This window comes from Stegostoma tigrinum, chromosome 19 (genome assembly GCF_030684315.1).
Source record: "Stegostoma tigrinum isolate sSteTig4 chromosome 19, sSteTig4.hap1, whole genome shotgun sequence".
In the NCBI taxonomy this organism is placed as follows: domain Eukaryota; kingdom Metazoa; phylum Chordata; class Chondrichthyes; order Orectolobiformes; family Stegostomatidae; genus Stegostoma; species Stegostoma tigrinum.
In genome coordinates, this window is record NC_081372.1 from 53525031 (window position 1) to 53541943 (window position 16913).

The window sequence follows — 16913 nt, forward strand, 5'->3', positions numbered from 1 at the left end:
GAGGGGCATGGATAGAGTGAATAGTGAAGGGATTTTTTGCAGGGTAGGGGAGTCTAAAACTAGAAGGTGTAGGTTTAAGGTGCGAGGGGAAAGATTTAAAATGGACCTGCAGGGTAACTTTCTCATGCAGAAGGTGGTGCGTGTATGGAATGAGCAGCCAGAGGAAGCGGTGGAGTTTGGAAAAATTATAACATTTAAAAGACACCTGGATGGGTACATGAATGCAAAGGATTTAAAGGGATATGGGCCAAATGCTGGCAAATGGGAGTACATCAGTTTAGGATATTCGATCAGCATGGAGGAGTTGGACTGAAGGGTCTGCTCCTGTGCTGTACAACCCTATGACTCTGTTTTCCAGCATTATTTTTCTGCAAAGTAGTGTTATTGCTTTAGTTTGGGTGAACCATGCTGGCAGAGTACCCTGTCAGCTCAAGGTGTATGAAATCATGAAGTGGAATGGGGTGAAATCACAAGTGATGCCACATTGAACAGGCGAAATGCTAGAAACACTTCAATCTCTTTTGCAGAACTGTACCAGCTGAGTATGCCTGAGTCGGCAGCTGTCGGAACAACAGTGGGAAGGGTGAAAGCTGAAGACGTTGACTTGGGCCAAAACTCGGAAATGACCTACACCTTGAAAGAGGAAGATGGTTCCGATCGGTTTAGCGTTATCACGGACACAGAGGCACAGGAAGGGATCATCATCTTGAGAAAGGTAAGCGCTTTCTGACTGGACACCCGGAGATATCACTAGCCTGAGGATTGATCCGATTCCACTAATCTCCCTTGTTCAGCAAATGAGTCACGTGATATCAGCTGAGCTTTCCGATTGACTTTCCAGATTGGAAATGATTCCAATAACAGTGTGTTCAACTCACCATGTTAGCTGGCATGAACCTCTGCGAGCATAATATCATTAGAAGTTGAATAATTAGAAATAATAACTAAGCATGTATTATAAATACATGTATTCATTTTTGGGGAAAAGAACTTTACATATAATCGCTCTAGATTGGAGCAAATTCTGTTAACTAGTGTTAATATGATGTTCCAACCAGACAGCATACTGTTCAGGTAATTGTAGTGTGATGGTATAGAGTACAAAGAGGCAGTTTCCAGGTGGAATGAGCACCTGAGTGTGTAGGGAGTGCCAGGCACAAGAAAGTTACTCTCTCACTAGTTTTCATTGTAAAGGTGTGGAGCCTTTGGGATCCATGGCTTCAAAGGTACCTTTGTGCTCCCAAGCATGTTCCACTTATCACATATACCGTTCCCCACATTGTCCCACCACCACCAGGCTCTTCCGTACTGTAGGATTCTACTGGTAAGAGAATAGGAATTGATTTCTCATACGTGGGCTGGATTTAATGATTCCTGACCCCACTGGGGAAAAAATTGGGAGGGGATTGGAAACAGGATGTTGCTCACCCCTCACTCTATAGTGGTGGATTGCCCTATATTGCAACTACTTCACGGAATCGTTACAATACTGGAGGAGACCATTCAGCCCATTGTTCCTGCTCTATTGTCTAGTCTGGCTCAATTATCTAATGCCAATGTGCTAACTTTTCCCCATATCTCTGCACATCATTATTATCCAAAAATACATCCGATGCTCTCATGAATGCCTCAATTTAACAACTGTTATGCTTCCAGCCGTTTTAAAGCAGTCCTTTACCCTCAGATCCCATTCCAAATTTTCCTCGGTCAATTAAGTGGCCTGCAGCTTGCAACAGTGCCCATCAGGTGCTATGGTCATTTTTGGGACTGCATCATGTCCCCAACAGCAGAATGTCATGGAGCTGGGGAGTGAGGGTAGTGCAGGAGAAAGCGGATTTGAGGGCTGGGGCGTGGGAAGATCAGGTCACAGTGGAAACATGAGGTGGAGAGTCAAGGAGAAAGAGCATTGTTTGGAGCCCTCAAGAAGGCATACTCCCTTATTCACTAGCAGCCTGTACACTGAGAGGGTACTGGCTGGATGCTTGGTGTGACCCATTTTAATCTACTGGTTTAGTTCTAGCAGTGACCGGATAAACTCTCAAGTGACTAGAAATTGGTCACTTAAGGACCATTGGGGGGCAAGGAGATAAGCCCTTGCAACACTTTCACTATTGCTGATAAAATGGAGGAGCAGGCACTTTGGAAACACACACGGAGTTCAAGGCATATCGGTTTTGAGGGTTTTTTGGTGCCACAGTGTTTTTTCATTATAACTTCAGGGAGCAGCCAAATGCAAAGAATTTGAAGATTGGTGCACCAGGTGCTGAGTAAGCAGCTGCTATTTTTCTTGCAAAACGGAGAAGGAGCTAAACTGTGCATTTTACATTGTTATTCCTGCACTGGGAATGTGATGGGAACACAGAGAACCAAAATAATGAGTGAGTCTTAATTTCTCCACCTCAATAGCAAGGTCTACCATTTCAAACATACAAACAATATTACCGATGGTCAGAGTTATTGGCCTGGATGTACTAAGCTGTTTTGAAATATACCAATTAGCAAACGAAGGTTCATCCCATATTTTGCCATATAAAATTGAAGAAATATGCACTGATAAACTGCCGCGTTTACTTATCATACAAAACAAATTAAAATGAGCAGATTGGGCAGACAACATAAAGGAGCTTCCACTAGTTTTACTGAATTTTGTTTCAGTTCTATTCTGCTTTATGAATCTACTACATAATGGAATTAGAAAATTCCTACTCTGAGATTTACAAATGTATTTGTTTCTCTGCTTGAGTGCCACTACTGAGAGACCTGAATGACAGCCACTATTACCATGAGTACAGTACTGACATCCTGGAAGTTTGAGGCTATTTCAAACTTTTTAAATGTCTGAAAGTTCCCAGAATCAATATCATGCTGCTCTTTTTGCATTATCCACACTAAGATGATTTCTCAAGCTGATTATTTATGAAATAAACAAGTTATCAGAACCTATTGCAGACGCAGTGGTGCAAGGAGCGTGTTGGACAGCTACAGAGTGAATGTGACAGGGATCACTAAAAATAGCATTACTTCCATTATTCAATTTGGCCCCCAATACCTCCACTTGCAGCATCAAAGGACTGCTTAAAGGGGTAAGTGACATTGGAAAGATTTGCTGAGGTCTCAGCCTTCCTGTTTCCAGGCTTCTGTGACTGGTATACTTTCTCCAGGATATTCGCATCCAGTCTGGTTGCATCATCTTCAGCTGGTTTTCAACAACAACAACAGTTCAAAGCTCCTGTGAATGGGGATAGACCCTTAACTATTTGTGGAATGCATTAACATTTTTGCATTGAAATGAAAGACAAAACACAGCCACAGTCTTTGCATTTTGATTCAGTCACATGAGGCAGATAAATGTTAGCTGTGTATCAGTCTGTGGCATTCCTGCCACTCATTCATAACAAATTGGGCTCCAAGCCCCATTCTAGTGTCATCCCATGCTAACACTGAAGTGCTGACAGAGTGCTGCATTGCGGAGGTGGCGATGTCACCCAGTGGATGTACGATCTATCTTTAAGGGACATGGTGACATCAGCATTTTTGGGTATATGCCCGAATATAAAAAAGGATCTCAGTCTCCATCTTACTGAACCGTGTCCTCTAGCAGCATGACCCACTCAAGGAATTTGGCTACAGTACATCCAAATCCAGTTTGAGCCACCACTTCTGTGACTGTAATGTACATATGTAGATAGATGCTGTAATTAAATCTTGTTGCATTCTTTAGCAGTATGTGTCCTCATGCCCTGTTTTTATGTTAGAGGAGCTATCATATGTATCACAATGTGGTAGTGGCAGATCATCAGTGTATATTGCCACATCACATCATCATGTCATCTCATGTCAGTGGAGGGTGCTTTCTTTTGGATCATACAATGATCTAATGGCCTAGATACCCTCAGGTTGCTGTGAGAGATCCCACACCTGAGGAAAAACGACCTCACCTCAGATTGATCACTGAACCAACATTGCAAGAACAAATGAGGGATAGTAAGAACTGCCGATGCTGGAGTCAGAGATAACACAGTGTGGAGCAGGAGGAACGCAGCAGGCCAGGCAGCATCAGAGGAACAAGAAAACTGACATTTCTGGTCGTGACCCTTCTTCAGAAATTTCTTCTGACCCTTTTTTCTGAAGAAGCATCCCAACCTGAAACGCCCAGCATTCCTGGTCCTCTGATGCTGCCTGGCCTGCTGTGTTCCTCCAGCTCCACACTGTGTTATCTATTGCAAGAATAAATGATGCGATTGTTGTCCTACTGCAGTCTGTGGGTTCTTGCTGTACATAAATTGGCTGTGGCATTTCGTACAAATATGGGTGCCACCAAATTTGGCAGGAAAGTGCTAAATGACCGAGTGGAAAACGAGCATGATTTGACCAGACAGATCCAACAGAACCTTCTATGAAAACTGACTTGGGAGGTGCAGAGGCCCTGTGGTGACCAGTGGGATCAGACATTGTTTCAGCATTAGCCACAGGACAGAACTGCTGATGAGCACAGTCATTACGTCTGACCTATTGGTTGAGACTTACAGGCTCCTAATGCCAGTCAGAAGATGCACAAAGCATTGACTGCAGTCGAGGAGTGGAAACCGCAAAGAAAGACGTAGTTTTCAAAACAGATGGGCCCTGTATGTTTGAGTAACCATCTCACTTGAAAGAAACATCCAGCCAGCCTCACAGAGAGAAAGAAAACTGTAGCAGAAGAACAATTGGTGTAAGCTCTGCGGTCAACAAAGGGACAGACAAAGAGAAAATGGAAGGGACAGCTCGATAAATGTACTGATTACCCTCAGCTATGGAACAGGCATCTGTGCTGTGATACTAAGTGAAGGGAACAGTAAGGCACAAGTTGTTATCTTATGTCTAAATGTGAAAATTGAAATAATAAATTGAATTTAGGACCTACCTGGAATCATAATCCTGAAGCTAAAGAATTGGTCAGAATGATGTACTGATTTACCTTCCATTACAACAACGAGTGCTCTCCAAGAGGATTTCTTTGAGGCCCTGAAGTTATAAAAAGTGCTGTATTTATGCAGTGTTTTCTGTTCCTTTAATAATAGGGCTTGCCTTTGCAAAGTTATCTTGAAGACAACACTTGAGCTTCTCTTTAACCAAGTCACACTCGACAGACACTTTTACGTAGGTTGTGTGCTGAAATGACTCATACGAGTGGGATAATCAATCACCACCTTGCCATCCTAGACCATGAGCAGAAAATGATCAATGACTCTGAAAGAGCTGACCATTGGAAAGCAGCTGTGAGTGTAAGCTGATCAAGCAAGAAGGCATAGAATTGCATTGAGAGTGCAGCGGGAGACAACTGTTCACAATACCAACGCCAGGTTCGCCCTCAGCCCATCGTTCTTATTGCAGGTGAAAGAATGGAAGCTACAACAACTTGCTACTATGTAGCAACTTCAATGCAGGAAAACATATGAGACTCACAGAGACGCTTTACAGAAATGTTCAGAAAGGGATATGAGTTCTAAAGATAGAATATTGAAATCTTTGAATCTGGGCAATTTATTTGGTATGAGATAGTAGGAACTGCCAATGCTAGAGTCTGAGGTAACACGGTGTAGAGCTGGATGAACACTGCAGGCCAAGCAGCATCAGAGGAGCAGGAGGCTGATGTTTCAGGCCTAGAACCTTTTTTCTGAAGCAGGGTCTTGGCCCGAAACATCAGCCTTCCTGCTCCTCTGATGCTGCTTGGCCTGCAGTGTTCATCCAGCTCTACGCCTTGTTATCTCAGATTCTCCAGCATCTGCAGTTCCTACTATCTCCTGCAGAGTAGCCTCAGGTCATGCAGGAATTGAACCCACTCTGTTGGCATTATGCTGCATCACAAGCAGCCACCCAAGCTAACCAACCCTCTTCATTACCTGTGGTACCAGCAGGCCAGGTAGCATCAGAGAAGCAAGAAAGCTGACATTTTGGGTCTGGCCCTTCTTCATAAAATTTATTTGGTATCTTTTTCATTATATATTTTCAGTTTTAAAGGAACAGAGACCCTGCGGTTCACAAGTGCAAAAACCTTTAATAAATTAAACAAATAAGTAGCATTAATAAATGTGATAAAACTGCCTCTGGGTTCTGAGGCTTATAAATAGGAGCTGGACATACAAAGATAAGTCTCGGGAGAACAATATTTATTTAAGAAGAAATGCCAAGAACATTGAGATAGTGCAAAGCAGATTTATAAGACCGGCATCAGTAATAAGGAATTTCAGATTGATAGAGAGATTTGAGAAGCTGGGATTGCTCTCCTTTTGAATAGAGAAAGTTAAGGTAAAATGTACCTAAGGCACTCATAATTACAAAGACCGTTGATCGTGTGAATAAGGACTGACTGTACCAATAGGATTGGTAACTGGAGAGCATAGATCTAAGGGAAATGACAAATGAACAAAAATAAAGATCCGAAGCATTTTATGTAGTCTGTTGGTCAGGAACTCATTTCCTGAAAGGATTATGGCAACAGTTTGAATAACAAGTTTGTTCAAGGAAATGGATAAATAATTGAATGGGAAAGAAACTGCAGAGCCTGGCAAAGACCAGGGTAAGCTGAATCATTCTTTCAAAGAGTTGACGCAGTCAAGAAGTGTCAAAAAGCACCTTTCTGTGTTTTATAAGAAGATAAGAAATCAGAGCAGGAGTAAACCAGATGGTTCCTTGAGCTAGTTTTGATGCTCATTATAATTAAAGATGAACTTCTACAGCCGCATTTTCCTGCCTGGTCCCCATATCGCTTGTTCTGTAAGGCTCTAAACCCCTGTTGGTTTCAGGCTTAAATATCCTCATCATGGCACCATATGGTGGAGAATTTATAGCCCCCTGGGCAACAAAATTTCCCATCGTTTCTATCCTAAATGTTAATGCTTCCATTATGAGTTTATGGTTCTTGTTCTACACATTCTGTTCATCAAAACAGCCTCGCACTATCAATTGAACCAATAAATTGGATTTAAGACCTTGAACCATAATTGGTTTCATGATTCTAAAGCAATAGAATTGGTAAGAAAGGCACACTGATTTGCTTTATAATATCTTATATTACAACAGTGAATACTCTTCAAGAGGATTTTGTTGAGGCCCTGAAGTCATAAAAGGTGCTCTATTTATATAATGTTTTCCATTTCTTTACTAACAAGGTAGATAGAGAGATTTGAGAAACTGGGATTGATCTCCTTTTGAATAGAGAAAGTTAAGGTAAAATGTACCTAAGGCACTCATAATTACAAAGAGCATTGTTATCTTGAAAGCAACATTTCCAAAGTTTCCTGTTTGAAATTCTTCCTCATACTCACCAACAACCTTCTCTGACTGATGCTTGTGCGCTATTGGCAATGATTTGTTTTGACAGCTTTCACTCCAGCCCTTAGCCAAGCTGATTTCTAGATTCAAAAACAAACTGACCTAATTGAATGGACATTTTCTATTCTGTCTAATGTTTTTGGGACTAATAGCCCCCAATCTCACTGAGGAAAACAATTGCACTTTCTTCTGAAGCACTAACAAACTGAACTATGGATTGAAGTGGTGACTGCTCACCTCATCTTGCAAGGTGACACAATTTCTCACATAAATTAAGTTTTAATCCTATCCTCTCACTAATGAAACACTAGCTGATTGGGAATATTTGATAATGGTATAGGATGCAAAGCCCTGTGCTTCCCTCAGTACCGAAAAACTCAGCCTCTTTTGGACCCTGCCAAGACTCACATTGTGAGTGTATTCTGCAGAATTGTCAATATCTTGAATTCCTTGAAACCTGTACAAAACACATTGCCTCATTCATAACATGCCATGACTAATATCGTGCCGTATCTCTCACAAAGATGAAGAACAAAGTAGACCTCAAAATAAGAAAGGAAGACTGTGATATGCTTGAAGCAATTAGCCTAGAGACAGAGGATGTGTTAGCAGTTTTAGCAGGCTTAAAAATCGCTATGCCTCCAGGCACAGATGGAATAGATCCCACGGTGGTATGGGAGGCAACAAAAGGGATTACGTGGGCTGGGACATTAATTTTCAAATATTTTCTGGCCAAAGGATGAGTGCTAGAGGACTGTTGGACAGCTAATATGGTGCCATGACTGAAGAAAGCTAGTAAGGATAAAGGAGCAAACTACATGCCAGTGAGTCAGCGGTAGGGAAACTATTGGAAAACGTCCTTAGGGTCAAATGTAATATCCACTCGGAGAGGCATGGATTAGTTAAGTCTAGTCAGCACGACTTTGTGAAGTGGAGATCATGTCTAACAAATTTGATTGAATTTTTTGAGGTAACGTTTTGAAGATCTTAATGCAGTTGCTGTGATCTACATGGATTTCATAAAAGCTTTTGACAAAGTTTTACATGGCAGACCGGTTCAGAAACTGAGAGCCCACTGCATCCAGAGCAACTTGTCTAACTGGATCCAAAGTTGGCTGAGTGACAGGAAGCCAACATAGTGGTTGAAGGGTGTTTATGTGGCTGGAAGCGTGTGTCCAGTGGTGTACCCCAGTGTTCAGTACATCAGTAACATGAATGTAGGAGGTATGATTAGTAAGTTTGCAGATGACAGGAAAATTGGTGATGTGGTAGTCAGTGAGGAGGAAAGCCTTAGACTACAGAATGATGTCATTGGGCTGAACAGTGACACGTGGAATTTGATCCTGGACAGCGCACTTGTAGAGCAGAGTTCCAAGTTCAGCCGCCCTTTTCATGCAGAATTGTTATTTGACTTCACTCCTAATAGATCTGGCATGCAAACTTATGTGATATTCCACAACCCTTGAGCCCCCAAACAGGGCAAATAGTTTTGCTCAATCCATTAAGTTTCTATTAAGATCTTGAAAATTTCAATCAGATTGCTGTTACCCTTCTAAATTTTAGTGAAGAATGCATTAGTGTGTGCAGCGTCTCCTGATAAGTTAACTATCGGAGTCCAGGGATCTGATGCCAATGTGTACTCCTATGTTACAATCATAAAACTGCTTACTGTCTCCAGGTCTGGCATATCTCAAGCTTTGTATCGCTGATGAATTACTTCTATCTCCCTGAATTGAGTCCTTTGGATTTCAAGGGACGAGTTTCATTTAGCTTTCTGATTGTATTTGTACTTTACCAAGAAGTGCCAATTTAATATTTTCTGCACACAGAGTCCAACATCACTTTGGACTTCTCATGCCTGTGGCTTTTGACCATTCACAAGTATTTTTGTCAACCCTGTTCAGGTTCAAAGTGGCGAAACGTCCACATATTAGAATCTATTTGCCTTTTCACTGAATCTAGGAGCAACACTTAGTAATTTTGTGTGTTCACTGCTTGCAAAGCTGCTAATCAGCATGTAAAGTTGGAGATGTAACTTTTCATTCCATCATCTAGGTCACAAGTAAATTCGGTGAATAGTTGAGGCCCCAACATAGATCCTTGTGGAATTCCCACTTGTCGCAATCTACTAATTAGCATTCCTGTGTGTAATCCCTACTTTCTGTTTCCTCAGTCTCCTCCCACTCAGCCAGTCGTGCAGCTAAAGTAGTGATCCAAACTGAAAGAACTGCGGATGCTGTAAATCAGGGACAAAAACAGAAGTTGCTGGAAAAGCTCAGCAGGTCTGGCAGCATCAGTGGAGGAAAACTCAAGCAGCACTGTGGCTCAGTGGTTAGCACTGCTCCCTCACAGTGCCAGGGATCTTAGTTCAGTTCCACCCTCGGGCGACTGTCTTTGTGGAGCTTGCACATTCTCCCCGTGTCTGTGGGGGTTTCCTCCCACAGTCCAAAGATGTGCAGGGTGGGTGGTTTGGCCATGCTAAATTGTCCATAGTCCCCAGAGATGTTTATGTTAGCTAGGTTAGACATGGAAAATGCAGGGGTAGGGGAAATGGGTCTGGGTGGGATGCTCTTTGTAGGCGCAGTGTGGACTAGTTGGGCTGAATGGCCTGTTTTCACACCGTAGGGGTTCTGTGATTCTATGTTTTAACGTTTCGGGTCCGGTCACAGGAAGGGTCACTGGATTCAAAACGTTAACTCTGATTTTTTTTCCTCCACAGATGCTACCAGACCTACTGATCTCTTCCAGCAACTTTGTTTTTGCTTAGACCAGTGATTTGCCAACTTGAACATTAACCTATTGTACCCTAATAATAAACTTTGTTGAATGGCAGGGTAGCAAGTTATAGAGCTGGATGAACACAGGAGGCCAAGCAGCATCAGCGGAGCAGGAAAACTGATGTTTCGGGTCTAGATCCTTCTTCAGAATAGTTTTTTTTTGATATTGGAACTACACAGGTTGTACTCAAAGCAGTCACAATGCCTGTGACAGCAGTGCATACTACACAGTACTGAGGCAGTGCATCAAAGAAAAGGAGGAACACAATGAATCTTTCTTCAAACGTTTTAAGCAAATTCAAGTCTTGGGATTGCAATTTGCTCACTGCCCAATACCAAGCACTTAGCCACCCCAGTTGAGAACCCTCATTGCCCACCTCCCATTCACTGCCCTGTTGCATCACTGGCCATCATCCTTGGAAATGAAAAAAGAGGTAAATGAGTGAACATGGGGCAGTGAGGAGTCAAGAGTGGGGCAACTGGAGATGTAGCAAGTGGGATGGAGAGTGAAACACTTAACAGAGGGAGGGGAGAGTTGAGTGAAGCAGTGGGTGAGTGTGTGGGTAGGAGCCAAATAGAGTGACATGTGGGATGCTGATCAGGGCTTCAGGCGGACTGAGGGCAGTGAGGGTTGTATGGATGTGCGTATGGGATGCATTAGCAGCAGCTTCCTCCTTTAGCCACATGTCACAACATCAGTGATACCAACTTGCTCTACCGGTGAGTTGTTGGGAGCTAATCCATTATGGAATGCTGTCTGGAAGTCCACGTAACTTCTATAAACTGTCCCCTCTGCCCATTGCTTTAATTAACTCTTCAAAGAATTTATTAGCTCTTTCTGGCATGACCTATTGTTTACAACCGTATGTTGGCTGTCTCTGACCAGCTGCAAAATTTCAAGGTATTCAGTCACTCTGTCCTTCATTATAGACTTGATTTATGTCCTCACAACAGATGTTTGGTTAGCTAGTCAATAATTCCTTGTTTTTGTCTTCTCTTATTCTTAAATAAGGAAGTGAAATGTATAGCATATCCATCATCTTTGTAGGTCAAGCCGTTTTTCACTCCAGATGGCACAAGGTTCATAATGCAGTGAATTATACACAGTAATTGATTTAATATCCACACTGACATTTGGAATTAGTGATTTCTGACTTCCTCCTAAAAAGATCTAGCCTATAAAATGTGGAAGGAGCACACATGAAGAGTCAAGGATTATAAACATCGGCAAGGATACAGTAACAATATCTGTTCTGACATAGCTCTGTTTACTATCATGAATGTCTGAGACATTTCTCTCTATGTCCTAGGTTGGTGAATTATCCTTGAAATGACACCAAATGCAGCACAGTTTTCCAGCACAAGGAGCCATAGTATAGTGGGATTTGTTGATCTGCTTCCTCATTCAGATTCATTGTGTAACTTCATAGTGTACAGGCATATGCAGTTGTCAAAATGCAGAAGCAGGTCTTTAATGAGGCACTGAGCTGCATGATCCATTATGTCTTCTTGGGTCTCACACTTCGTGATTCAAATATGAACACTTGGGTCTTCATGTCTCATTGTATAAAATCCATTAGGAGTAATCAAGTGCATTCTGCTTAACCATCCAGAATGAGTGTGGCAAACAATGGTTCACTTACAACTGTTGCAATTCTGGCAGAGTTTGAAGCTTTCAAAATGGATTTGAATTTACTCTGACCAAAGTAATTGATTGCATAACAGGTGTTAATATTTTCACTTTAACCAACAAAATAAAACCCATGTCAACTAAATGCATTCTAGTACTCCATTCAGTAGTGTCATACCTTTTTAGTGTCTGAATATGATAGATATCACATTGATACATTATGCCACACTCTCCATGAGACAGTAGTCTTGTTGTTGAAGTTCCTAATTCCTCCAGCATTTCCAATAGAATCCCTACAGTTTGGATGCAGGCCATTCAACCCATAGAGTCCACACTGACCCTCCAAAGAGCATTCCATCAAACCCACTCCCCCACCCTCTTCCTGTAACTCTGTATTTCCTATTTCTAATACATCTAGCCTGCACATCCCTGGACACTATGGGCAATTTAACGTGGCCAATCCACCTAACCTGTTCATCATTGGACTACGGGAGGAAACCGGAGCACCCAAAGGAAACCAGTGCAGATACGGGGAGAATGTGCAAACTCTGCACAGGCAGTTTCCTGAGGGTGGAGTCAAACTCAAGTCCCTCTTACTGCGAGGCAGCAGTACTAACCACTGAGCCACCGTGACACCCAGTGGGCTTTCTTCTCCATGTTTAATCAGGTCAAGCCTTCCAGAGTCCTTTGAAAACCCCTTTACTCATTCTTTCTGAACTTACCCAGAATCACAGAATTCATACTGAGCAGAAGGTGGCCATTCAGCCTTTTGTGTTTTACCAGTTCTCTGAAAGAGCGTCAGGATTTAATGCCATTCTCCTACCCCTTCCGTTTAACCCTGAATATTGTTTCTATTTAAATAACATCAAAACACCTCTTGAATACCTCAGTTGAACCTGCCTTCTCCACAATTTCAGGTCGTGCATTCTCAATCCTAACTACTTGCTATGTGAAATAATTTTGTCTCAGATCACATTTTCTTCTTTTGTAAATCACCTGATTCTGTGCTATTTAATTCTTGATGCTTTGAAGAGAGGACAAGTTTCCATCCATCTACTGTGTCCAGACCCCTCATGATTCTTCTATGAAATCATCTCCTTCGTGGGAAAGTGTCCTAACCTCTCCAAGTTTCTCATCCTGGAACCAATCTCACAAATTTCTTCTGCACACTCACCAATGCATTCACATTACTCCTGAAGTGTAATTCCAACTCCCTTCCCCCCCCCCCCACCCCACCAACCATTAATGCACACCATGCTCCAGCTGATGTCTAACTCATGTCTCATTCATGCTCAGCATAATCTCCTTGCTCAAGTATACAGTATACATATACTATAGGGATACTGTTCAATATGTACAACATAGATATAGACTACAGTGTGCTTTATTGTGCTCAGTCTACCAGTTCCGTCACTTTTAGTGACATATACACACCATAATCTAAATCATTAATATAAATCAAGCGAAGCAAGGATCCCGGGGGTATTCCACCACAAAACCTTCCTGCTGCCTACAAAGTATCCAACAACTGTCAGTCTTCTGGTGTCCACTGTAGCACTGTGCCACCCAGTGTGTTCCCGGTCTATGTAACTCTTAACTTGGAGTCAGAAGGTTGTGTGATGAGGTTTTGCCAGAACATGACCTGGAGGACTGCTGCAGATGAGATTGTAAACTGGGATGCCCTGTCCTCTCATGGGAGATAAAAGATCTTATTCTATTTTATAAAGAACAGTTGAATTCTTTTTGGTATCTTGAACCAATATTTGTCCTTCTGCCATTACCAATATTCTTTTAATGCTCGCATTTTATAAAGACTGGTGAATTCTTCTTGGTGTCTTGAGCCAATGTTTATTCTTCTACCGCTACTCAAAAACAGATTAACTTGCCAATATTACAAAGCTTTCCACAAAATATTTTCCATCCTCAGCCAACTTTGGATCCACTCCTCAGGTCCCATTTATTTTGTGAGCTATAACTTTCCTCACCAGCTCTCCATCTTCGGTCCGCCTCCCCCTCTCTCCCTATTTATTCCAGAACCCTCTCCCCATCCCCCTCTCTGATGAAGGGTCTAGGCCCGAAACATCAGCTTTTGTGCTCCTGAGATGCTGCTTGGCCTGCTGTGTTCATCCAGCTCCACACTTTGTTATCTTCCTCACAAGTCTGTTGTGTGTGTTGCATAAGATGCCTTTTGGAAGGTCAAGAATGCCCCATCAACTGCATTGTCCTCATTAAGCTTCTCTGTTACCTCTTCAAAAACTTTCAGCTAGTCAGACATGATTTTTCCATAAATCTTCCTAATTAGCCCTTTTTACTTTCCCCCATAAAACTCTTCAATCTCTCTTGAATAATTGGTCCATCCACCATCTCTATCGGTGGAGTTAAGTCTGGCCTATGATTGCTGGGCTTATTACAGAAGTTTTTCGAACAGGGCCGTAATGTTTGCATTTCTTGACCTTTGGCACCACCCTGCGGCAAGGAAAGATTAAAAAATGTTGGCTAGTGCTTCTGCAAATTTTGCTTCCTTTAATGACCTTGGAATCAACTGTGTTTGCCACTTTAAGTACTGACAGCCTATCTGCATCTTTGTCAATTTGAAACCCTTCCAATGTCCTCCTCAATAACCATAGCTCGGGCAGCTTTTCCCTCATTGGTAAAATATTTATTTGATGACAGAATAGAATTCCAGTAGCAGGGCACCATCTGGTGACCTTTTGGTCTTTAAACCGCCACAAGATCCACCCCTTCAAGCAGGGTATAACCTGACCAGGATTCTTCTCTCTCACCAGCAGCTTCCCCGCACCATCATTGCAGTATTACTTCTGACCCCGTACTACGGTCTCTAAATTGGACTTAAATAAAACAGAAATCTGAAACAAAAATCAGAAGTTGCTGGAGAATCTCAGCAGTTGTTGGTCTCTAAATCTGACTGCCTGACAGTATGTAAGTCTGCCTTTATGTTCAGGCACTACATCTGATGCTTAACTTTCAATAGGACTCGTCTGGTGACCATGTCAACTGAGTGGTATAGAATAATTTATAGGAAGAGCTAACAGTAACTCACAAACTCCATGTTGTCTTAAATATAAGGAGGCGGGTTTAGACAACTACCTTAAAATGCCTAGTTTTTTGGAATTTAAGTCAAATAGACTCAGGGGTAAGATGGCACATATGATATTGGACATATTGTCCTCAAGTTCCTGTCCTGGACAAATTAGATCCTACATCCTCCTATTTAAAAAGAATAACTTCACATTCTGAATAATTCCCCAACTATAGAGCACTTTTTTAGTGAGCTGTTGTCCTTCTGCAAATTATTGATCTTCCATGTTAATTTAACATTTAATAGTGGGACAAAGGGTTTTTGTTTAGTATTGTTTTTATGATAGAATATTTGAGATGTTAAACAGATTTGATTTTGCTGGCACATCCTGGGATATGCAGAGTAACTTGATCTTTATGACAATTTCTGCCTTTGAAAAGAAGAGAGCACAATTATTTATATATAATCTCAGTAACAGTAACAGCCCAATCAAATGACAAGGCCTTTGCCCCAGGAATAAGCCTACCATACATTTTAAAAAGATTAATGCTTTCCCCACTGCTTTATTTTCATTTTCTGCTTTCGGAAGATTTTGTCCATACTAGTGACAAACTGGATGGATTTCAACTTATTGATCTTGCCTCAGGGCCCACAGTGGCACAGTGTCACCCAATGTGTCAGAGGTCAAAGTGACTCTTAACTTGGATCCAGAATGTTGTGTGCTGAAGTTCCACCAGAGCATTACCTGAAGAAGTATTGCAGATGAGATTATAAACTGGGGTACCCTCTCTTCTCTAAAAGGGAAGTAAAATATCTCATCCTATTCTATGAAGAGTTGGTGAACTCCTCTTAGTGCCTTAAGCCAATATTTGTTCTTTTACCATTGCTTAAAAACAGGTTAACTTGCCACTATTATATAGTTCTTCACAAAATGGACATTGAAACAGTGACCAAATTCAAAAAAGTACTTAATTTACATATGTTTCATAAAAGAAATGAAGTATATCATTGATGAAGCTAGCAATTGTTGCCCATCCTAATTGCCCTTGAGCTCATTAGGCCATTTCAGAGGGCAGCTGAGAGTCAACCACATTGCTCTGGGTCTGGATCACATGTAAGCCAGACTAGGTACGGACAGTATCAGAGGTAGTGGGAACTGCAGATGCTGGAGAATCCAAGATAATAAAATGTGAGGCTGGATGAACACAGCAGGCCAAGCAGCATCTCAGGAGCACAAAAGCTGACGTTTCGGGCCTAGACCCTTCATCAGAGAGGGGGATGGGGTGAGGGTTCTGGAATAAATAGGGAGAGAGGGGGAGGCGGACCGAAGATGGAGAGAAAAGAAGATAGGTGGAGAGAGTATAGGTGGGGAGGTAGGGAGGGGATAGGTCAGTCCAGGGAAGACGGACAAGTCAAGGAGGTGGGATGAGTTTAGTAGGTAGATGGGGGTGCGGCTTGGGGTGGGAGGAAGGGATGGGTGAGAGGAAGAATAGGTTAGGGAGGCAGAGACAGGTTGGACTGGTTTTGGGATGCAGTGGGTGGAGGGGAAGAGCTGGGCTGATTGTGTGGTGCAATGGGGGGAGGGGACGAACTGGGCTGGTTTAGGGATGCGGTGGGGGAAGGGGAGATTTTGAAACTGGTGAAGTCCACATTGATACCATTAGGCTACAGGGTTCCCAGGCGGAATATGAGTTGCTGTTCCTGCAACCTTCGGGTGGCATCATTGTGGCACTGCAGGAGGCCCATGATGGACATGTCATCTAAAGAATGGGAGGGGGAGTGGAAATGGTTTGCGACTGGGAGGTGCAGTTGTTTGTTGCGAACTGAGCGGAGGTGTTCTGCAAAGCGGTCCCCAAGCCTCCGCTTGATTTCCCCAAAATAGAGGAAGCCACACCGGGTACAGTGGATGCTGTATACCACATTGGCAGATGTGCAGGTGAACCTTTGCTTAATGTGGAATGTCATCTTGGGGCCTGGGATAGGGGTGAGGGAGGAGGTGTGGGGGCAAGTGTAGCATTTCCTGCGGTTGCAGGGGAAGGTGCCGGGTGTGGTGGGGTTGGAGGGCAGTGTGGAGCGAACAAGGGAGTCACGGAGAGAGTGGTCTCTCCGTGGGAACCCCGACGGAACCCCGCCCACGGCCGACGCCGACGGA

General features: G+C 42.7%; 1 protein-coding gene across 3 annotated transcripts in view; it reads left to right on the top strand.

Annotated features, from left to right (window-relative positions):
* Positions 1-16913, top strand: part of LOC125461535 (cadherin-22-like) — a 731460-nt gene that overhangs the window by 446222 nt on the left and 268325 nt on the right. For all 3 annotated transcript variants that reach the window (XM_048550445.2, XM_059652843.1, XM_048550446.1), the window contains exon 6: positions 528-715. In XM_048550445.2, coding sequence (XP_048406402.1) covers positions 528-715 — 188 coding nt within the window. The remainder of the gene's footprint in view (positions 1-527; positions 716-16913) is intronic.